The sequence below is a fragment of the Schistocerca americana genome, chromosome 7, assembly GCF_021461395.2.
Source record: "Schistocerca americana isolate TAMUIC-IGC-003095 chromosome 7, iqSchAmer2.1, whole genome shotgun sequence".
Classification (NCBI taxonomy): domain Eukaryota; kingdom Metazoa; phylum Arthropoda; class Insecta; order Orthoptera; family Acrididae; genus Schistocerca; species Schistocerca americana.
The window spans coordinates 159,591,028-159,614,801 of NC_060125.1; the positions used below are offsets into that span (position 1 = coordinate 159,591,028).

At 42.4% G+C, this 23,774-nt stretch overlaps 1 protein-coding gene across 3 annotated transcripts in view; it reads right to left on the bottom strand.

Moving 5' to 3' along the window:
* The window catches only part of LOC124621948 (ubiquitin-conjugating enzyme E2 Q2), a 71,962-nt gene that overhangs the window by 19,372 nt on the left and 28,816 nt on the right, over positions 1–23,774 (bottom strand). Inside the window, exons 5-7 of one of the 3 annotated variants that reach the window (XR_006980590.1) lie at positions 11,574–11,725; positions 10,637–10,852; positions 3,220–3,336 (exon numbers count right to left, since the gene is read on the bottom strand). Coding sequence is in view for 2 of the 3 variants with exons in the window: in XM_047147463.1 (XP_047003419.1) it covers positions 10,637–10,852; positions 11,574–11,725 (368 nt within the window). In the remaining variant the exon portion in view is untranslated. The remainder of the gene's footprint in view (positions 1–3,219; positions 3,337–10,636; positions 10,853–11,573; positions 11,726–23,774) is intronic. The other 2 variants (XM_047147464.1, XM_047147463.1) reach the window with 2 other exon arrangements.

Genomic DNA, 23,774 nt, shown 5'->3' on the forward strand with positions numbered 1-23,774 from the left:
TTACTCAGGGGTGGCGATCCTCTCTCAAAGAGGAGACCTTGCAGCAACCCATATTTAAATGTAATGTATTTACCGAGTAAAGATGACCATGATTATAAGATGAGCCCCTTTTTTTTCCTTCAAGAGGCTTCCTGAGAAAAATTTATTTTTAACATACTCTAAATAATCAAAATTACGAAATTACTTCTGACATGAAGTAACTACCCAAAAAGTTAACATTCTACCTACTCTAAATTTATACTATTTATTGATTGTCTACATACTGATAATACAAGAAATAAAATAAATGAAATAGTTTATATTAATTTGCAGAGCTTCTTTGTACATTTTTTGCTTACTAACCCTGTCATCTGTGGTATCACTATTTTTAATAATCATCATCCTAAAAGCACAGCTGTGAAATTTATATCTCTGTTGTCATAAATACTTATCTGTTTCTTCTGAATATGTTGCAATTTCTGAGGTTGTGGTTACCAGGGGACCTGAGAACACAGCTGTTTTTATCAGTAAACTCTTCCGGGCTAAGTTGCCGTGGTCGATCTGTAGAACTTCTTCTCCCTGACGTTTCGTTCTCAACTGCGGAGAACATCTTCCGAAGTGAGTCGACTCACTTCGGAAGATGTTCTCCGCAGTTGAGAACGAAACGTCAGGGAGAAGAAGTTCTACAGATCGACCACGGCAACTTAGCCCGGAAGAGTTTACTGATAAAGACGCCGGCCGTGAAAGCCTACATGGAATGATACAGCTGTTTTTATCTGAATGCATATTTGATTTTGCTCTCGCATTGACAGCACAGAACAAGCAGCTGACACACCCCCTTTTGTTCCCATCACGTCCTGGTGAGCATCGACAACACTGCAGCACGAAACACAGATGCGCGCTACTGGCCCCTATCTAGACATTTACCATTTCCTGCAGAAATGGATACTGTTGTTGAGTATTTGTCCAATTTTAAAGTCAAGTCAATTCCAACTACAAATGAATTCAGGCAAAATTCAGTTTAAACGAGGCAGGTGTTCCTAAAAATAGGAAGTGTGCAGTACAGGTTGCCATTGTTGGCAATATGACAATTTGCTGCCCGCTTCCTATACCCCTCCCCACACTCTGCTAGTTCTTTGCCAAGCTGGTATCACAGCTCCGACCCTTACATAATACTGTGATTGAGAAACTATGAAACACAGACTGAAATATCTTCTAGTGCGAAAGTCATATACAACAACGGCAATTAATACATAAATAAAAGGTCGCCATCACAATTCAGTCCAATTCTCGAACCTCACTCATCCTGCCACCTACTGATGTCTGATGGTACTATTTCTGTGACGGGTCTTGCCGCTGTAATTTATTCTTGTGACACAATTACAGCTTAATATGATTTACTTCTGGATTAATTTTTTTTCTTCTTGTTCCATCTGAATGTCACCATCATGTTTGAAAGCTGATAAGCTAACAATGTTTTTACCCAGTATTCTAATACACGAACAATGACTGAATTTCTCATTTGCAACCCTCTTAGTAAATCATTACGGTCTCTCATAATCAAATAAAATATTGATATGGGTTCAGAATAATGTAATGTTTTCTGAAGGACAACATTTCCAGTTTTGAATGTTACCTTTACTTAAAAAGTAGTATTAATGTTTGTAATTTTATCTCGTCTTATAATTGGGGAAATACAGTACTTATTTTTTCCACCAAGTTGACAACTTTTGCCATATGGTCTCTTTTTTTCCAATCACCTCAAATCCATGCTACATATCAGTTGTAGAATGTAGTAGAGAAGGATAGTTGGTAGGATAGTTGGTTGGTTGGTTGATTGGATGATTTGTGGAAGGAGACCAAACAGCGAGGTCATCGGTCCCATAGGATTGGGGAAGGAAATCGGCCATGCCCTTTCAAAGGAACCATACCGGCCAGCCTTTGCCTGAAAAGATTTAGAGAAATCGCAAAAAACCTAAATCAGGCTGGCTGGACGCGGATTTGAACGGTCGTCGTCCTGAACGTGAGTCCAATGTGCTAACCACTGCGCCACCTCGCTTGATAGAGAAGGATGAACAAACACCATGTCGTTGAGATGAATGGTTCAGATGGTCCACTAAAGTCATGGAATAGTTAGTAATCAAGGCATGTGACATCACATCATCCACAAATGTGGACGCCTTTTGCTCTGCATAGAAGGCAATCATTATGTGTCAACCTGTATGAAACTGACACCAGAGTACAATGTGGGGTAGGGGTTCTGGAGCACTGCTCACAGTACTTTTTTTTTTAATTTACCTCTATAATTTAAGTCACTGCACCATTACTAATCCAACCAATACATTCTATGACCACAGAAAGCAAAATACTCCATCTTTACCAAGAATATCAGTTCGACACATGCACTGTGATATGCAAACGAGTTGGCAGTGAAATATTATGGCTGGAAGTAACTTTTGTTTCCATGTAATCTGTGGACCACTTTCATCTATTCATAACTGATGTAATGTAACAAGATGTGACTTTCTCCTGCTGGCAGATAGTGATGCCTGTTGGCCACATTTATTTGAGGACAGTAAGGATTTCCTTTTATGCTCTGGCCTCCACCTTTAGCCACATATCTGTATCATCTAACACATATGGGATGGGAATGCCAGTTCAAGACACTAGTAGTTAAGTCTTCATATTTAACCCTAGAGCAGGTGCATCTGTTTCCATAACACGAGCACGCACACGGCACACTTTGTATACATGTAAAGAACAGGTGTCTTTATGCTGCCTAGGTAAACATGTGTGAGCAAAATCACAGTTTAATCTTAGTTTAATTACACAGTGATAATTTAAACTTATGTACCATGAAATAAAGAATTGTTTTATTAAACAATAATGGAATTAACTTTCATTACAGTGTTCTGTTGCCACTGACAGGTGTTACCATGACAGTAATGACCCACTCGAAGCATTAAAAAGCACGGTATCTCAGCCAACCGCTTATTCGATTACCAATTATCTCCCACAAATGCCTCTCATCATGGGATTGTGCAGCTAGCTCTGCTGCCCACTTGGACGTATGATAACTCAATTTATCACCATGTTAGCTGAAGCAATGATGAAGGAATAGGTATAAGCTCGCAACAACAATGGAACCACACAAAACCACTTTATTTGCAGTTGGTGCACTTTATACACAGGCGCGCCCGCTCAAAGGTTAATAAAATAGAATAGCATACGTAGCGATACCTTGGTGCTATCTCCCTATGGGACGAACCAAACAATTCATGTGACCACAAACTGCCACTGTTTTGTATATAGGATCTGGACCAGCTCACAATTATTTGGCGAGTCGCATTCTGCTAGCTAATCAACATACATAAATGCTTATTCAGAACAGTGAAACATGTAACATACCTACAAAATATGTCTGAAAGATATTTCACATTAATTTGTAGCACAGTCTTATATGACCTAAACTAATATACTTTTCACAAAATTGCTATGTATCATAGTTCAGAATTTTACTGTTTTGGTTTGTTTCATGGTACAGCAGGTTTAAAAACGCCCAGTATTATCCTTGCCATTCACTTTTTGCTTGTTTATGCCATCTGAAATGTGCATAACAAATTTATTCGTTTTTTGACAATAGTCATAGGCTGTTTACAAAGGTTGGATTTAACTTTGCTGCAAACAAGAAATAAATGTATTATAAAGTGTGTTGGACAGTTGGACACAAAATATGATTGTTTTGGTGTGGCACTAATAGCTTTATCAAATCCTAATGTTTCACTACTAAATAAGAATGCATAAAATGTTTTCAATTTGTTCTTAAATCATAGCTAATTGCTGCAACAGCAAAAATTATGCTACAGTTTATGTCTTTTATCTGCATTATTCTGAACCAAAAGAGAACCCTGATACTACCTCTACATACACTCCAGTCATATCACATCATAATAAAACTGTTTTTACATTATCTTGTGTATCAGCTTCTGTTAATACTATTCTGAATTTACTGAAGTAATTATTGAAGATTCAACCTTTAAGTTGGCAGCTGACAAAAAGGCTGAAGTTTTGGAAAATCACATGGAAAACAATGCATCCTTTTATGTTCATGAAACTTTATATTATCTTTATAAAAAACAAAGATGCTGTGACTTACCAAACGAGAAAGTGCTGGTAGATAGACACAATAAAAGACGCACAAACACACACACAAATTTCAAGCTTTCACAACTCAATGTTGCTTCAATAACCTGAATTAGTGCAACAAAATGCTAGTAACTGAAAAACTGACCAGGCTCTAATTTGTCTTACTACTAAAAATTATCACTTTCCTAGATAATGACACACTCAAAAGATATAACTTGGTGCAGCTTTTTTCAGTTGACATGATTTTCTTTGGCAGAATTGTGATGCCAGCACTGTTTGTTCTTTGCTATTTGTTTGTGTTACAAAGGAAGTTTAAAGGTCCAATGACTGTTTGCAGAAACAGGGACAGTCTTGAGGTTTACCGTCAAAAGCTTTTAAAAACTAATGGATCTTACAGAAGCTAATGATGAGAATTCTCAACACAACAATGGAAACTCCAGGACGTGATGTAACAATAGTTGAAAAGGATGGTTGCTACTCACCATGTAGCAGAAACCCTGAGTAGCAGATATGCTCAATAAAAAGACTGTCAGAAAGTGAGCTTTGGGCCAACAAGGCCTATCTCCAATGAAGACCTTGTTGGCCAAAAGCTAACTTTCTGACAGTCTCTTCACTGTGCCAATCTGCAACTCAGCACCTCTGATAGATGGTGAGTAGCAGGAATTCTTCATACTTTTATACAGTAACATAAACAACAGGTACTGCAAATTTCCTATAGAATGGTACTACATCACTACACAAAAAGAAACCAAAGATTTAGTTGATGATGAAAGAGCAAAAAATTACAATGCTCAACAGGAGATCAGTATGGGATTCATTGTTTTGTACACCAAGAAGCACTTTGTGCCAAATTTGCAGGCATGGAGCACAAGATGAAATTAGTAGTACAAATAGTAAATTTTTGTAAGTCACTTGCATTTGATGGAATTGAATGAACAGTATGGAGACAATATATATTACTGTGAAGCACACTGGTTAAGTAAAAGGACATGACTGGAATGATTTTTCAAATTAACGCCCACTACTGATGAAATTTCTGAAGGAAATAGGAAAGCAGGAATGAAAATTATATCGATGGAACAGACTGTAGCCCCCACATTTTAAGTGGACTTCACTGTACACTGCCAACAGTAAGACATTGCAAAATGTGAAACATTTATGATTTAGCCATGGTGCATTTGAAAAGAATGTTGCATTGTGGAAGAGAGACCTTGGGGTGGGGGATCCACTTGTCTAAGCTCATTGGCGTTAAAGGAAACACGAGTTTTGAAGAATTCACTGTGGTGCTGAAAGAATTACAAAAATAGTTTTCTAAACTTATGAGGACACTGATTCTTACAGCTGTTTCTGAGCTGTTTTTGAGGCCATTTGCCATTCCAGTTGAGGTGCCCAATGCACATTTATATGAATCTGATCAATCTGCAATGTAATTCCAATTTGAAAGACAAATTCTTTTCTGTTAAAACTGTCAGGAGTTCCACATTGTCTTCCTAGGGAAGTGAGACCAAATCAACATAAAGGGACTGCAAACGTGGTACATTTCGAGAAATGTGTGTGTGCTAAAGGCTTTTTTCGACTGTGAAACTAAATACGTCACAATTAAGTGGCAACCTGTGTGACAGAAATCTGCAAATTGTCCAATGCCAACAATTTGTATCATATATAAATTTTTATATGTCTTCAGCACAACAAAAATAAGTGAATAATAACGAAAATCAAGGTGTGTTCAAAAAGAAACTGAATTTTTGCTGTATCACCTTTATTGCTTATTACTGAACATGTTAAGCGTTGTCTCTCTCAACACAATCCTCTACTGGCAATACACCATTCTCACAGTTTCTTTCCACTTTCAGAAAGCCTCTTGGAATGTATTTTTGGGGATGGCACACAGGTCTCTTGGCACATTGTACTGAATCTCTTCTATAGTTTGGGAACAATGTCCTTTCAACATGGTTTTAAGTTTAGGTAACAGGAAAAAGTCTGCTCGGGCTACGTCTGCAGAATATGGTGGATAGGGCACAATGGGAATGTGATGTTTTGATAGACAGCTGCAGACACACAGTGGTAAATGAGATGGCACACTGTCATTATGCAACATCCAAGTCCAGTTTTCTCACAATTCATGACTATGTTGATATCCACTTTATCAGCAACTTCTCAAACAGTTCAACGAAAATTTCCATGAACCGCAGTATGAACTCTCTCAACATGGTCATTGCCTGTTGATCTGGAAGGAAGTTCAGGCTTGGAATCATCACTGACAGACGCTCTGCCCTAATGAAAATGCTTAAATAACTATCACTGTGTGCTAGTCATATAGTTCTCTTGGTATGCTTGGCTACGCAATTGTAATGTCTGTGAAAGTTTTGCCATGTTTGCAGCAAAACTTCACGCACAGTATACTGAAAGCTATATCAAATTGTCACTTTGGCACTGATTCGACATGCAGCTTGTGCACATGCTCACTTCACTTCATTTGGATGAAGCTCGCTTAATAATGGTCAGAGCAAAATGCAGTAAGTTGCAGTTTGTCTAACTGTCCACTACGTGCACTCACTCAGTAGCTGCAGTGCACTCCCTTTGATGGTTGGCACGCCATTTTCTAAGTTTGGTTTCTTTTTGAACACAATACTTTTCTTTTGTTTGTGATTTGTTGAGAAACATGAAACCAAGTCACCTGGTATCCAATGTTCCTTGCATGACTACATTGCCATGTGGAGCATTGCAGTCCCCCCCCCCCCCCCTCTCATCCCACCCCCCCTTCCAGCTTAGAGAGCATGGAGTGTTAATGGGGGCATGTGCATTCTTGGCCATAAAAAGTGTACGGCCTGCAGAGAAAAGAAGGCAGCAAAATAACTGAAGGTACACGAGGAGAAACAGGTGGCTCTCCTTCGGACAAATGAACATTAATACATTTAATAATCATGAAAATTAGGGCATGGCGTCAGAGGGAGGGCAAGAAAGAATGGAGGGAATGGAAATGTAACTTTGGGACAGATGAATGGGTTCCAAAATGATAGAAGAGGAAAGGGTAAAGTGAAGGTAAGAGGGTGAATGGGACAAAGAAAGGTGTAGGCCAGATGGATCAGGAGAATAGTGGTGTGCTGGAAAATGTTTGAACCAGAAAATTACAGAGCAGATGAAAGTGGGGAATCAAAATAATACACTTACTGCAACAGACATCTGAGGCATTGATGTTATGATGTGCAGCACATCCAGCAACCACAGATCAAGTTTGTAGGAAAGTAGGTACTCATACCTAGTCCTGTTTGGGTGTACGACTATCATCCATCCCTATCACCCACCCCTCTTCCATTTAAGCCATCAAGGCTCTCAGACCACTTCATCACAATCTATCTGACCTCCACAGAATTTCTTCGGTCAACAATAAAACACACTACACAACACCAAGACCTCCAACATTGGTCTCAGCCTATATTCTGGACACCTGAGCTCTGAAGTAATGTTTCTGTTCTCTCCAAAAGCCTCACATAGAGCTGTAAGCCCAGGTTTAATCACACTGGACTTGGGGAGCAAGATTTCACTGGACCGGCAATTGCATTAACCATAGCACAAAACTGTTAGACATAGGTTGAGATGGTGACTGGCTCATAGCGAGAAAATTCTCCATGATTGGCAGCGTCTCCAATGGGGCACTCTTCCAACTGGTGCCCCCTTCCCAGAGGGGGACTCACATGCCTTAGGTAATTGTTTGCACCTCATGTCACACCTTCCAGACTCTTGACAGAGGGACCAATTGGCTGATTGGGAAGGTAACAGCTCAGGTTATCACCCCTTCCTGGGCCTGGCCTGTACCAGGGGACACGTGCGAACCCCACCTTTCGACTTGGGGCTGGGAATTACATGCTACTCTTTGTTAATCCATTAGGGACTGTGGGACAATGGCTGACATGTATTTCTTGATGCAATAATTTACCAACAGCCATATGTATTGTAGAAATTTATTTTATGAACTTCTTATATGCTACCAGTTTCGGTGTTACATTGATGCCATCTTCATGCCCCACACATCATAGTCATAAAATCGCTATACACGGAAGGAGCCGTATAACTGGATCCGTGAATCAACTCGCTATGCAACTGCTCTTGGTGGCCAGACGACACAAACTGTGTCGTCTGCGTTATATGACTCCTTCCATGTACAGCAATTTTATGACTATGACGTGTGGGGCTTGAAGATGGCACCAATGCAATGCTGAAACTGGTAGCATATAAGAAGTTCATAAAATAAATTTCTATAATACATACGACTGTTGGTAAATGATTGCATCAAGAAATATGTGTTACTTAGTCACCCGCTTGACACGTGGGCCAGCCTTTGGGAGTGCGCAGGGAGGAAGAAGAAAGAAAGAGGAACCTCAAAATGCAGAACTGGAGGAAGTACAGGAGATGGGGGGAGTGGGGGGGGGGGGGGGGGGGGGGAGGAGGAGGAGCAGTGGAGGGACTGTTCTTATGTCAGGCTATTAAGACTTCAGAATACATTTCAAAAAATATCCCAGGCATATTTCTCAGGGAATGGGAAAAGGTGCTGCAAAGGCTGGGGCTATGTGGTAGCCAAGCAAGAACTCACCAAAGAGTGGCGAGCCCTTGGGGGACCCTCAAAGTTGTAAATCTTATCAATCCTTTGAATGGTAAAAGTTTTACACACTAGCGTATAACTTCCCAGCACTTTAGCAAGAGAAAGCCAGCAAGAAGCAACATGTTTTGGAACGATCTTTGATGCATAGCAACAAGCACACTGCATATTTTCATACTATGAAAGTATAAATATGAATTCCACCAAGTGCTGCATGGTAGCTTCCAAAACAATGAAATCGAGATTGCTCTGTGTGATGCACTCATGTCAGTCAGTCAATCATGTCTCACATCACATGATATTGACAACCAGTGACAGCATATACTAAGAGCAGAGGACACATGATATAGTCAGCCAATAGCAACACCACTGTTAAGTAGCGCAAACAAATAGGAAAAGTTAGTGGTTTAAATTAGTACGCATTCAGTATAGCTACAATAAAAGCTAAGTTTCCACACATAATGCTGGTTGTCAAAAATTTTTTGATGTGGTTACGCAAGATCCAAAGAGCACAGCTTAAATTGCAGCAGATGAATTACAAGCAAGACTATAAATTTCACTTCTGTGCACCAATCATTTTGTGTGTTACCTGGCCGAACACGTTTTGTCGAGCACTTTGACTTTTCTACAGAAAAGCCAATTACAAGTGAAATTGTCCAAGAACTTGCCTCACACTTTTTTTAGGATAATTATACTTTTTGCCATTGTTATTGCATAATTTGTAATCTATGAAAGAACTAAAGTAAATATGAGAAAGTAATCTTGAAGCGTGATCTTTTTTAGTGTGTGTTACCCTTTAAAGAGTTATCAAACATAAATGTGACCGTAAAATTTTTAATAATGGCATAAATGGTTGGTCTTCTGGGCCCAAAATTTTTCTAAGTGGTTGGTTCTCAAAGTATTAAGTATTGAATGAGAGTAAAATGTTCTGAGATTTAAGAAATTCAACGCACATTCTCAAACTTAATGTAATTCATCTTGCTTTGAAAGTAATGCTTCTCAAAGCACCATTCACAATATTTTCCTGTGACCTTTCAGAAATGTAAACAGTTGTGATGCCATGATGACAGCTTATTTTTATGAAGTATTGCCTAGTCTTTGTCCTCGAACCTTTGAGACATTTGCCATTGGCAGACATTTGTGTGGGCAATGTGTTTTGTTGCTGGAAATGGCACATTTTCTTTGCAACTAAAGTTTCATTCTGGCGTTACGGTCTCATTTATGTTTTACTGATGCAGTATTATTAAAGCTAAAGTAAAATTCTTTGTTAGAGTATCAGTTCTTACCAGACAATACAAAATTTAACTGAAAACTAAAACAATGAAAAATTTCCGTAATTCTAAAAAATTTCTGGGTTTTTCCTGGATTTCACTTTGTCGTGGAGTGTACATCCTGACTATGCCATAGCGAGAGTTAAAATGGAAATTCGGAAGCAATGATCACTTGTTTTTCAGCACATAAAACAAACACTTGTTCACAAAGGAAGTGTGTTCCTATTTCTATTACCACACTACAGGATGAGTACTCAAACAGAAGGTATGCAGGCAACACAACGCACACTGTCATAACCGTAAAACTACTACGGATATTTCAAGAACACACCCGATATTCTATATTATCAAGAAACTGTTCCTTATCGACTAAAAATGCTAACAGATGTTAAATCTAATAAAATTAACACTGATAAGAAACGTTCCCATAAACAATTTACTGTCTTTATCCAGACAAATACAGCACAACACAAGAACATCTCATTATGCTAGAAATTTAGAGATATTTAATTTGTTCTACAATATAAACTCTGATTCTGAAAAACTGAAAAATATCACACCACAAACCCATTTTTGCCTAATATCATCTGCAGAAAATCCTTAATACCTGCAGAATTATTAGTAGGAATTCCATATACAGTACCTGGTTACAGACCTTGGCGGCTCCAAATTGGATGCGGGCTTTTCCTTTGACTAGCGTTGCAGCGATCTGCATGATTACAGCCTCCACAGTATATGCAGAACTCCAACCTTGTTTTGTCAGTAACTCCATGCAAATGGCACCTCCCACCAAGACATACCCTCCAGAAATAACTGGGTGCACCACACGAACAAATGGTGGTTCAAAAGGATACGCCTCCTAAAAAATGGCAAATTATGAATTGGGTAATATATCAAAATGAACACTCATTCTAGAAAAAAAAAATATGAGAAAATTATTGGTTTTTACTTACCTTCTGGAGGTAAAATATCAGTACTGCAAACAGGCACATATGAAAATACATGACAATGTCCAAACTTTTGGAACTGATAGTTCCTTCCTCAAAGAGGAGTGTGGGAGAGGGAGGGCGGAGGTCAAAAATGAAGGATAGGTCATTCAAACACCAGGATGAGAGGGACCCACTTGTTGTGAGGATGAGTGGATACAAAGAGCTGCGTGACCAGCCATTTCTTTTTAACTTTCTCCAACCTATTCCAGTTTCTGACAGACCTATTAGTTCTGAAAGCTAAGATAATGTCACATTTTTGTGTCTCACTACAGACAGTACAGTACGGATATTTTGCCTCACGAAGGAAAGCACAGGCCAGCGGTTTTGGCTCAATTCTACAGCGAACTGAGTAATTAGTTTGTTTGCAAAGAAGCATGCCTGTGTTTATGAATAGCATCAGGAACATACACAGTTCCAAAATACACACTGGTATTTAGGCATGTGTTCAACTTTAAGAACCCGTCATTGAAATTACCTATTGAAGTGCTCAAAAGATTCATCACAAAGACTGTAAGAAAATACTGTGGAAATACTAAGGAATAGATATAGTAACACTTGATATATCAAACACAAGAAACAGTATTTACAAACCTTGAAAGTCATATTGAGTAGAATGCTGTCTTTCCCTTCTTTTTCTTTCAAGAGAACCAGATCATTATGCAGTGGTGAATCAGGATCAACACTCATCAGTCTAATATTCCACTCATAAAGGCTATCATTGACGAGTTCAATGCTGTACATCCCTGTGTAACAAATAAAAATTATGTATGTAGACAATATCATGTCATCTATCCAATGGAGAAACAGTAAAGTAAAGTTACATCTCTATCATTTTTATTCACCAAATCTTACCTACAATAAATATGAATTATCAAAGCATCACAGATACACACAATTTTAACAAAGAATAGTTGGCCGTGATGAAATGATAGGAATGTGAAAGAGTTAATGCAAAAGTTTCAGGAGCCCACTTTCGCTTTTTGAGGAGAAAGTGAGAAAAATGAATGAGGAGTACACGGACACAATTTAACTTATCCAAAAGCTAAAAATACTACTGAATGTCTTAAAAATTATAGAATTGTCATTCGCAGAAGAAAACTAGCTAGTCACAACTGTGGTGAAAGAAGACAGAATGAAATGATTCCTTATAGTGGTAACTTCATGTAAACCGGTGAAGATTATTTTCTTATCGAGGGCTTTGTACCTGCTGTAGCACACTGAAAGCAATTTATACAAAAATGTTGAAGGAAAATTCTTGCAGAATGTAAGTATTTTTGGATTAAAGGAGGCCACTCACCAAAAAGCGGAACTGTTTTGTTGTTGATAGGCACACAGAAAATAAAGAAAACTTGCTAGCTTTCAGAGGTATCCTTTGATGAGCTAGAACAATATAACGCCCCCCCCCCCCTCTCCTCCAAATACACACATGCAAACATCTGCAACCTTACATGGTGTTTGTACTAACAGTGTCAACACTTTTGTTTTACATCAGGTGGACTGGTTGTGGTGGGGGTTGTGTTGGGTGAGATGGATAGAGGCAGAGGGTGGCATGAGGCAGGGAGATCAGTCCCTTATTCCTCATACAGGTCTACATAATAGTACATCAGAGATGGCCTACCGCACAAAACCCATGGGAAGGAAACACCAAGGTCCAACAAAGGCTAGATAAGGAACAAAAACGAACAAAGGGACACATAGGAAGAGAGGCAGGAGAGTGCCCCATCTACAGAGGAAGCAGAAGTGCCTGAAGGCAGAGTGCATTGAGGGAACATACATCCCCCAGACCCCACAATTTACCAGAGGTACACCACACAGGAATTGCTTAGAAGGACTACCAACACGGACAGGGCAAGAGAAGCACAGACACACAAAAGATGAACAAGTCTAACAGACCATGCAAAAGGGGAGAGGATAAGTAAAAGAGCAGGTAGGCCTAAGGCTGGGGTGGACCACTAAGCCCTGACAGCCGCAGCACAGTCTGGGCAAAGGAGGCAACAGAGTTTCTTTCAACTCCTCAATGGACCAATAAGGTTAAGTGGCCCTCCCTTAAAGAGAATGGTAAAAGCCCACTTCATGAATAAAATGTAAAACTAACTAAGCCACTGAGGTATCATCTACTAACACCAGGGGTAGCGAGTCACGGAGATTTAAATAGTCCGTCGCAGGGGAGCTAGGTAGGGACAGTTCAGCAATATGTGGAAAATCATCAAACGGGAACCACAATGGCAGTGGCATGGGTCCTCACGACAGAGGAAATCAGCATGAGTCAGCCAAGTATGGCCAACGCAGAGCCAGCAAAGAACAGTAGAGTCCTTGAGAGAGACCTGTACAGATTCATAGCCTGCAGTGGAAACACTACAGGTATCTGGCAGGAGAGCAATTCAGTATGTCCAACATGTTGTTGTTGTTGTTGTGGTCTTCAGTCCTGAGACTGGTTTGATGCAGCTCTCCATGCTACTCTATCCTGTGCAAGCTTCTTCATCTCCCAGTACCTACTGCAACCTACATCCTTCTGAATCTGCTTAGTGTATTCATCTCTTGGTCTCCCTCTACGATTTTTACCCTCCACGCTGCCCTCCAATACTAAATTGGTGATCCCTTGATGCCTCAGAACATGTCCTACCAACCGATCCCTTCTTCTGGTCAAGTTGTGCCACAAACTTCTCTTCTCCCCAATCCTATTCAATACTTCCTCATTAGTTATGTGATCTACCCATCTAATCTTCAGCATTCTTCTGTAGCACCACATTTCGAAAGCTTCTATTCTCTTCTTGTCCAAACTATTTATCGTCCATGTTTCACTTCCATACATGGCTACACTCCATACGAATACTTTCAGAAATGACTTCCTGACACTTAAATCAATACTGGATGTTAACAAATTTCTCTTCTTCAGAAACGCTTTCCTTGCCATTGCCAGCCTACATTTTATATCCTCTCTACTTCGACCATCATCAGTTATTTTGCTCCCCAAATAGCAAAACTCCTTTACTACTTTAAGTGCCTCATTTCCTAATCTAATTCCCTCAGCATCACCCGACTTAATTAGACTACATTCCATTATCCTTGTTTTGCTTTTGTTGATGTTCATCTCATATCCTCCTTTCAAGACACTGTCCATTCCATTCAACTGCTCTTGCAAGTCCTTTGCTGTCTCTGACAGAATTACAATGTCATCGGCGAACCTCAAAGTTTTTATTTCTTCTCCATGAATTTTAATACCTACTCCGAATTTTTCTTTTGTTTCCTTTACTGCTTGCTCAATATACAGATTGAACAACATCGGGGAGAGGCTACAACCCTGTCTTACTCCCTTCCCAACCGCTGCTTCCCTTTCATGTCCCTCGACTCTTATAACTGCCATCTGGTTTCTGTACAAATTGTAAATAGCCTTTCGCTCCCTGTATTTTACCCCTGCCACCTTTAGAATTTGAAAGAGAGTATTCCAGTCAACATTGTCAAAAGCTTTCTCTAAGTCTACAAATGCTAGAAACGTAGGTTTGCCTTTCCTTAATCTTTCTTCTAAGATAAGTCGTAAGGTCAGTATTGCCTCACGTGTTCCAGTGTTTCTACGGAATCCAAACTGATCTTCCCCGAGGTTGGCTTCTACTAGTTTTTCCATTCGTCTGTAAAGAATTCGTGTTAGTATTTTGCAGCTGTGACTTATTAAGCTGATAGTTCGGTAATTTTCACATCTGTCAACACCTGCTTTCTTTGGGATTGGAATTATTATATTCTTCTTGAAGTCTGAGGGTATTTCGCCTGTTTCATACATCTTGCTCACCAGATGGTAGAGTTTTGTCAGGACTGGCTCTCCCACGGCCGTCAGTAGTTCCAATGGAATATTGTCTACTCCGGGGGCCTTGTTTCGACTCAGGTCTTTCAGTGCTCTGTCAGACTCTTCACGCAGTATCATATCTCCCATTTCATCTTCATCTACATCCTCTTCCATTTCCATAATATTGTCCTCAAGTACATCGCCCTTGTATAGACCCTCTATATACTCCTTCCACCTTTCTGCTTTCCCTTCTTTGCTTAGAACTGGGTTTCCATCTGAGCTCTTGATATTCATACAAGTTGTTCTCTTATCTCCAAAGGTCTCTTTAATTTTCCTGTAGGCGGTATCTATCTTACCCCTAGTGAGATAAGCCTCTACATCCTTACATTTGTCCTCTAGCCATCCCTGCTTAGCCATTTTGCACTTCCTGTCGATCTCATTTTTGAGACGTTTGTATTCCTTTTTGCCTGTTTCACTTACTGCATTTTTATATTTTCTCCTTTCATCAATTAAATTCAATATTTCTTCTGTTACCCAAGGATTTCTACTAGCCCTCGTCTTTTTACCTACTTGATCCTCTGCTGTCTTCACTACTTCATCCCTCAAAGCTACCCATTCTTCTTCTACTGTATTTATTTCCCCCATTCCTGTCAATTGCTCCCTTATGCTCTCCCTGAATCTCTGTACAACCTCTGGTTCTTTTAGTTTATCCAGGTCCCATCTCCTTAAATTCCCACCTTTTTGCAGTTTCTTCAGTTTTAATCTACAGGTCATAACCAATAGATTGTGGTCAGAGTCCACATCTGCCCCTGGAAATGTCTTACAATTTAAAACCTGGTTCCTAAATCTCTGTCTTACCATTATATAATCTATCTGAAACCTTTTAGTATCTCCAGGGTTCTTCCATGTATACAACCTTCTTTCATGATTCTTAAACCAAGTGTTAGTTATGATTATGTTGTGCTCTGTGCAAAATTCGACCAGGCGGCTTCCTCTTTCATTTCTGTCCCCCAATCCATATTTACCTACTATGTTTCCTTCTCTCCCTTTTCCTACACTCGAATTCCAGTCACCCATGACTATTAAATTTTCGTCTCCCTTCACAATCTGAATAATTTCTTTTATTTCATCATACATTTCTTCAATTTCTTCGTCATCTGCAGAGCTAGTTGGCATATAAACTTGTACTACTGTAGTAGGCATGGGCTTCGTATCTATCTTGGCCACAATAATGCGTTCACTATGCTGTTTGTAGTAGCTTACCCGCATTCCTATTTTCCTATTCATTATTAAACCTACTCCTGCATTACCCCTATTTGATTTTGTGTTTATAACCCTGTAGTCACCTGACCAGAAGTCTTGTTCCTCCTCCCACCGAACTTCACTAATTCCCACTATATCTAACTTCAACCTATCCATTTCCCTTTTTAAATTTTCTAACCTACCTGCCCGATTAAGGGATCTGACATTCCACGCTCCGATCCGTAGGACGCCAGTTTTCTTTCTCCTGATAACGACATCCTCTTGAGTAGTCCCCGCCCGGAGATCCGAATGGGGGACTATTTTACCTCCGGAATATTTTACCCAAGAGGACGCCATCATCATGTAATCATACAGTAAAGCTGCATGCCCTCGGGAAAAATTACGGCTGTAGTTTCCCCTTGCTTTCAGCCGTTCGCAGTACCAGCACAGCAAGGCCGTTTTGGTTATTGTTACAAGGCCAGATCAGTCAATCATCCAGACTGTTGCCCTTGCAACTACTGAAAAGGCTGCTGCCCCTCTTCAGGAACCACACGTTTGTCTGGCCTCTCAACAGATACCCCTCCGTTGTGGTTGCACCTACGGTACGGCTATCTGTATCGCTGAGGCACGCAAGCCTCCCCACCAACGGCAAGGTCCATGGTTCATGGGGGGGGATGTCCAACATAAGTATAAGCAAAGCCTTCGTGACCAGCAACACTGAACCTTCAGTACAGACAATGTCTGGACCCTGTAATGTGCCAAGGATGGAGAAAAATTGGTGGTGAAATGCCTTGGGATGAACACAGTCTTTCAGACCTTGCGATAGGTCAAGACAAAGCTGCGCCAAGAGTCACATCGTGGAGGGATACATGAGTGGACTCGGAGGAGAGGTGGTAGAGGAAAAACTGGAGTTAACTGAGGAGGGACCGGATGCAGATTGCAATCTTAATCCCTGACCTGGCTAGCTGTTGCAGGAGATGAATTTTCATATTTGGAAAGAGGAGACTTTAGTTAAGATGCTTAGGGGAGCTGCTAATCTTTGTAGCATGATAGACAAGCTGCAATGGATGAACTCCAGCCTCCACGAGTCCTATTCACAGAGGTAGTTCGAAAGGCTCCTGTTGCAAATTGAACCCTGCAGTGGTGTATCGGATTCAGTATCCGCAGTGCTGAGGGCGATGCCATACCATACACGAGACTCCCATAATCAAGACGACATTGTATCGGGGCTTTGTAAAGCTGCACAAGAGTAGTGCGACCTGCACCCCATCTATTGTTACTCAGTGAGGTGCATTAAGGTGCAGCCAGCACCTCTGCTGAAGATGGGGACTCCATGTCAACTGAGCACAAAATACCAGTCCTAAAAAGCAGTAAGTCTTCACCACATTAAGTAGTTGGTTGTCTAGGTTGTGAACAGTACGACATTGATTTGGCACTGAAAACCGAAGGCCACGGCTGAGGACCCATGACTGCACCTTTCATAAGGTGCCTTGCAGTTGACGTTCAGTGACACCCACACAAGAGGAGTAATAGTAGAGGCAGGAGTCGTCAGCATACAAGGAGGGTGATACAAGGACCCCACCGCTTCTGTTAAACCACTGATGACTGCTGGAAAGAGAGGGACACTCAATACAGAGCCCTGCGGGACCGCCATTATCTTGTATGTGGGGAGAACTGAGGGAGGCACCAACTTTAATCTGAAAAATACGATGAGAGAATAAGTTCTGGATAAAAATCAGGAACAGACTCTGGAGACCTTACTCGTGTACGATAGGGAGGATGTGGTATCGCCATGTGATGTCACACTATGCCTTAGGCAAGTCGAAGAACACTGCTACACAGTGTTGATGTCAGGCAAAAGCTGTTAAAATGACAGACTTCACATAAAACAGTTTATCAGTAGTGGAACAGCCAGTTTAAGCAACTTACAGAGAACATTGGTGAGACTAATTGGATGGTAACTGTCCATCTCTAGAGGGTGCTTACCTGGTATCTGTACTGGGATGATGGTGCTTTCTCACCACAGAGATTGCTCAACTATTAGGTTGTGGATGTCGTCTGGCCCTAGGGCTGAATCACGGTAGTGGGTGAGGACACGGATTAATTCCCACCCTCTGAATGCAGCATTATAACGCTCCAGGTGGTGTGTAGTGAAAGATAATTGCTTTCGCTACACCAGCTGATTTAGGACACGAAAGACAGGTTGATAATTCTAAGACAGAGGCTCGAGCATAATGCAGAGCAAAATGTTTGGTGGTGGCGCCATTCAAGGTAATACCAGATACACCTGCAGGTGTCTGGTATTCATAGACACATCCAATCTTCACCCAAACCTACGAAGGAGAGGTACGTGGTCCAATGGTAGAAACTTAACGTTTCCAGCATTCTTGCTCCCTTCATTTTATGAGGTGGTGGACCTGGGCACGGAGCCGCTTAGAGGCAATGAGGTGCTCCATCGATGGTTGCCGTTTATGGCACTGAAGAGCTTATCTACGATTTCTAATGGCCTCTGCAATTTCTGAAGACCACCAAGGTACCATCTTCTGCTGTGGCAGTCCGAGGAACAGGGGATCGCTAAATCAGCTGCCTAAATAATGGCTGTAGTTGTATTCTGGAATGCCTCATCACTAAGTGTGGCAGGATGCCAAGGGCAACAGTAGAGGCTAAGGCACTCCCGTCAACACTCTTGGGAGCCCATCTGGACATGCATCCAGGGGATTGACGCTGAGGGAGAGAATGAAGATCAAAAAGTGGTGACTACCAGACAGCTCATCATGGATGGATGGGGCAGCATAAGGGCTGCAATTGGAAAGATCAATAGTCAAGGAAGTTCTGTGTGCCACACTGAAGTATGTGTGACACCAGTACTCAAGAAGCAAAGGTCAAGTTGTGTGATTAAGTTTTCGAGGTATTACGGCGTCCAGTGATCACTGTTCTACCCCACAAAGGATTACGGGCATTGGGATCATCCAAGATTAAGAAAGGTGGATAGAGCTGAGAAATCAATACAAACAATACGTTCTGAGACTCTTCAGTATTGGGAGAGAAGTAAGCACTGCAGATGGTAATATCCTGAAATGCCCTTACCCGTACAGACACAACATCCACAGGTGTATTAAAGAGGCATCGAGTTCACAATGTAGTATGTCCAGAATGTGCAAATTCTGCCCAACACCCTGTTGTAGTTAGCAAGATTCTTTTAATATTCCCATTATCCACAAAGCGGCAGGGTGCGTGTTGCTGGAAACCAAGTCTCCTGAAGAGCAATGCAGAAGGCAGGGGAGTGCTTAAGAAATGCCATAGTTCAGCCAGGAGGCGGGAGAAAGCCACTACAATTCCACTGGAGAATAATGTTGTCAGTGTACTGTGAGGCCATAAAGGGACCAAAGAGGCAGGTTGTGCCCTATGGGCACCTGCTGCCACTGGTTGATGGGTCATGGCATCAAAGCACACAGGTTCTGGGTTTCATTGTGTGATGTGACCTGATGCCTCAGGGACCACCAGAATCTCCATCTTGGCCACAAGAGTGGAACAGATGGTTTCTGGTGGTGAGGGGTGGGACAGGGCTCTCCTCCTAGGAGTACTACTACTTATCATTCTTTTCCTTCAAGGATTCGGACGAGTGCAAGAGCTTACCTGAATCACTTTCAGGTAATAATGATGACCGTGAAGCTCTGCTACCAGCAGCCTGTGGCTCTTTCGGCCACTGGCTGGTTTCCGGTTGTAGATCAACAGAAACCTTGGAAGGAAGTTTTCTGGGGGGACACCTTAATGGCAAAAGAAGCAGGAGGAAGGTGATTTGTCTCTGGCTGGGAGGTGGATAACAATGCCCCGGTGGGTGGGAAGCCGACGACCCCAAAGTAGGTGTGGGGGGAAGCAGCAACAGGACAGCCCATCACTATCAGGGGGGCAAGCATGGTCGAGTGATCCTGAGGGCCCATTATAGAAGTTGTACTGGGTCATAGCCATACCACATGACACTGTGATACATGCTGCATGCAACTGCTCGTGCTTCTTCTTGGCATCATGATAAGTTAGTTTGTCCTCAACCTTATATTCTCGTATTTTATTCTCTATCTGGAAAAAGAGTGCAATCTGGCGAGCTGCAAGAATGGTACTTTCCACAGGCAACAATCTCAATTTTGAAAGCTTAAAGCACGACATGGGCCAGGGAGGACAAACAGTTTCATATCACATCAGTATATCGTCACCTAGACTTTTTCAGGCAATGGCTAGCCCTTTAAGGCCAATAAGTAAGCACCGGGAGCAACCCTATTGTCCTCTGGCCCCCTTATGTGCACGAAGGACAAAGTGTACACCCGATTGCTCCAAGTTGGTGTGCAGCTCATCATCAGATTGAGCAGGTCTGTGGAAAACAATGCCCTGAACCACATTTCGACTACTTCGAGGAATGACAGTCACTGGAATGGCACTCAATTGTTACAAGTGAGCAGTGCCTGAGACTGGGCAGGGGATACTGTTTTGATCAAAATTGACCCACTATTCATTTTAGAGGTGATGCCACGACCCCAAACTTGTCTTCTATGTTCTCCACAAAGAATAAGGTCTTTGTGGCCAAGAAGGAATCACCATCAGTCCTTATGCAAATCAAGTATTGGTGGAGGAGGGGGGGGGGAGTATTTCTCTGGTTGCCACTTAACCTTACAGTCCTCCTGTGGCGTAGCAAGGGTACAGTCATTTTAGGGTCATATCTCTTTGAATTAAGTGAGGACCTACCTTCCTTAGAGACAGCTGGGGCCGTATGGCCACCAGTGGCAGATAACTTCATCCTCTTCATTTGCAGCTAATCTGCCATGGTGCCATCCACCCCGAATGGGGGTTCTCCCCAAAGACGCCACCTAGCAACAGCCACCTGGACAGTAATCCGTAGGTGCCCTGGCATATATTGCTTGGTATACAGCGAGAGTTCTCAGCTCTGGAAACAACAGTGTGGTCCCTATGTGGTCAGGGGATTACCATTGTGCAGGTACTTTATGACCCCTGCACCCGCATGCACACATAATGGAATGGCTACCTTGCTGGGTTTTGGGTGTACTACATTACTAAAGGGAAGGGTACAAAAATGGAAAGACAGAAAGGTGGAGCATACACCACATTGGGCAAGCTTCCCTGCACAATCCACACTTCTGGAGGACTTGGAAAATTGGTGGCAAGTCATACCTAACAATGAGGACAATGTATTTATGTAATGAAAGGTTGAAGAAAGTGCCAGAAATGGAAACATGCATCCCAAATCATGGACCAGGTCCAAGCAGAGTTTGCACCATAAAAACCATCCGATGGAGAGGCAGTGGGGAAAGAGATAGTGGAAGTATAAGCTTGCAGCAAGGAAAGGTAGTAATGTTGCAAAGGCTAGTGGCTCTTGGTAGCCAAGCACTTACAAGACAGTTGTGAGCCACCTGGGTGGACACCTTGGAAAGAGGCAGTCAATTTGCCAGCTAGGAATGTGGAAGTGAGAGGTGGCAGGTATATAGGTTAGGCTTGTAATGCACAACTTTAGGCACTGGCGGAGAGCAGCACACGCTGAAGTTGATGTGAATTGGGAGGGGCATGACATGACGAAGGAAGGAAGGAGAAACCATTGAGTGGAAGGTGTGGGGACAGAGGGTTACTCAAGATTGCGGCCAAAACAATTATAGGAGTGGAGGATGAGTTGTAGGGAGACCTCCTATCTGCGTAGTTCAGAGAAGCTAACGGTGCAGGGAAGAAGGACCCAGAAGGCCCGGTTGTGAAGCAGCCACTGTTTTTGAACATGCTGTGCTCTGCTGCACATAGTGCCACCAGCTGATCAACTTTGTTTTTGGCACCAGTTCGGCAGTGGCCATTCATACTTGTGGACAGCTGATTGGTTGTCATACCGACAAAAAAGCTGTGCAGTGTTTGCAGCAGAGTTGGTATATGACATAGCTGCTTTCAGAGGTGGGCTGGCCTCTAATGATGTAGAATAAGCCTATGACAGGACTGGAATTGGTGGTGTTGGGTGGGCGGATCTGGTAAGATCTTGCACCTCGGTCGGCGAAATGGCTATGACTGGTTGGTTTAAAAGAGGGGGAAAGGGATCAAACTACGAGGTCATCAGTTCTTGTTCCTAATAAAACAACGCCCCAAGTGTGAGAATAAAATAGACGAGACATATAACACAAAACAGAAAGAAAGGAAAGACCACAAGAACGAAGGAGAGGCAACGAACACTAAAAGGAACAAAAGAGGACAAGAGAACAACAGAGATGCAGGAAACAGTTAGAAGAGAGTAAAACAAGAAAGCAGATTACAGTGGCTGGCCGACCATGAACATAAAAATGAAAAGCCAGCCATCCTGCAACACATTAAAACCTTCACCCTAAAAGCACTAGGGTGGAGGACACAGAAGGACAAAGGACAGGTGCTAAAACTCAGATCGAATGATAAAACCCACCCTCACGGATGAAACATAGAACCAAATCAGCCTATGAGGTGTTGTCTGCTAAAATCAATGATAAGTCCGGCAACCGATGATGAAGTCATAGGGCAGCAAAGGAGGACATAGCAGAAGAATATGGGCCACTGTCAACCGGGCACCGCACCAACACTGAGGTGGGTCTTCACGGCGCAGGAGGTAGCCTCGGGTCGCCCATGCATGGCCAATGCGGAGCCTGCAGAGAACCACAGAGTCCCTGCGAGACACCCTAATCGAGGACTCCCACACATTTGTGGCCCCCTTAATGGCTCGCAGTTTGTTGTGCATACAGAGATTTTGCCACTCTGTCTTCCAAAGCTGAAAAACCTTGTGGCGTAATAACAAATGCAGGTCAGTTGCAGGGATGCCCATCTCCAGAAGTGGTTTCCGTGTAGCCTGTTTGGTCAGCCTGCCAGCAAGTTCATTTCCTGGGATTCCGATGTGACCATGGGTCCAGACAAACACCACTGAATGACTGGACAGTTCCAGGACATGGATGGACTCCTGGGTGGACGCTATCAAAGGAAGATGAGGGTAGCACTGATCGACAGTTTTCAGGCTGCTCAAGGAGTCAGTACATAAAAGAAGACTCCCCAGGGCATGAACGGAGATACTGAAGTGCACGAGAAATGGCCATCAGCCCTGCAGTGAATACACTGCAGCCATTGGGTAAAGAATGCTGTTCGATATGGCCACCATGAATGTAGGCAAAGCCAACTCGACCATCAGCCATAGAGCCGTCGGTGTAAACCACTTCAGAGCCTTGGAACACGTCAAGAATCGAGAGGAAGTGACAGCTGAGAGCCGCAGGGTTAATTGAGACCTTAAGGCTACATGTAAGGCCCAGACGAAGCTACAGCCGAGGCGTACACCATGGAGGCTACATGAATGGACTGCAAGTAGAGGTGATAAAGGGAAGGACTCCAGTTCAGAGAGAAGGGACTGCACATGAACCGCAATGGTTAGCCCCGACCTGGGCGGCCGATGAGGGAAATGGGCTGCCGCAGGCGGGAAAAGGAGACGGTAATTCGGATGCTCAGGAGAACTACAAATGTGTGCTGTGTAACTGGCGAGCAATTGCGCACGTCTGATCTGCAATGGAGGGGCACCAGCCTCCACCAGTACGCTGGTCACCGAACTCGTCCTAAAAGCTCCTGCTGCTAGTTGAATCCCACAGTGGTGCACAGGGTTGAGTAAATGCAACTCTGAAGGCACTGCCAAACCATGAATCACACTCACATAGTCAATTTGGGACTGGACAAGGGCTCTGTAGAGTCACAGCAGCATAGAGCGATCTGCACACCAATTGGTGTTG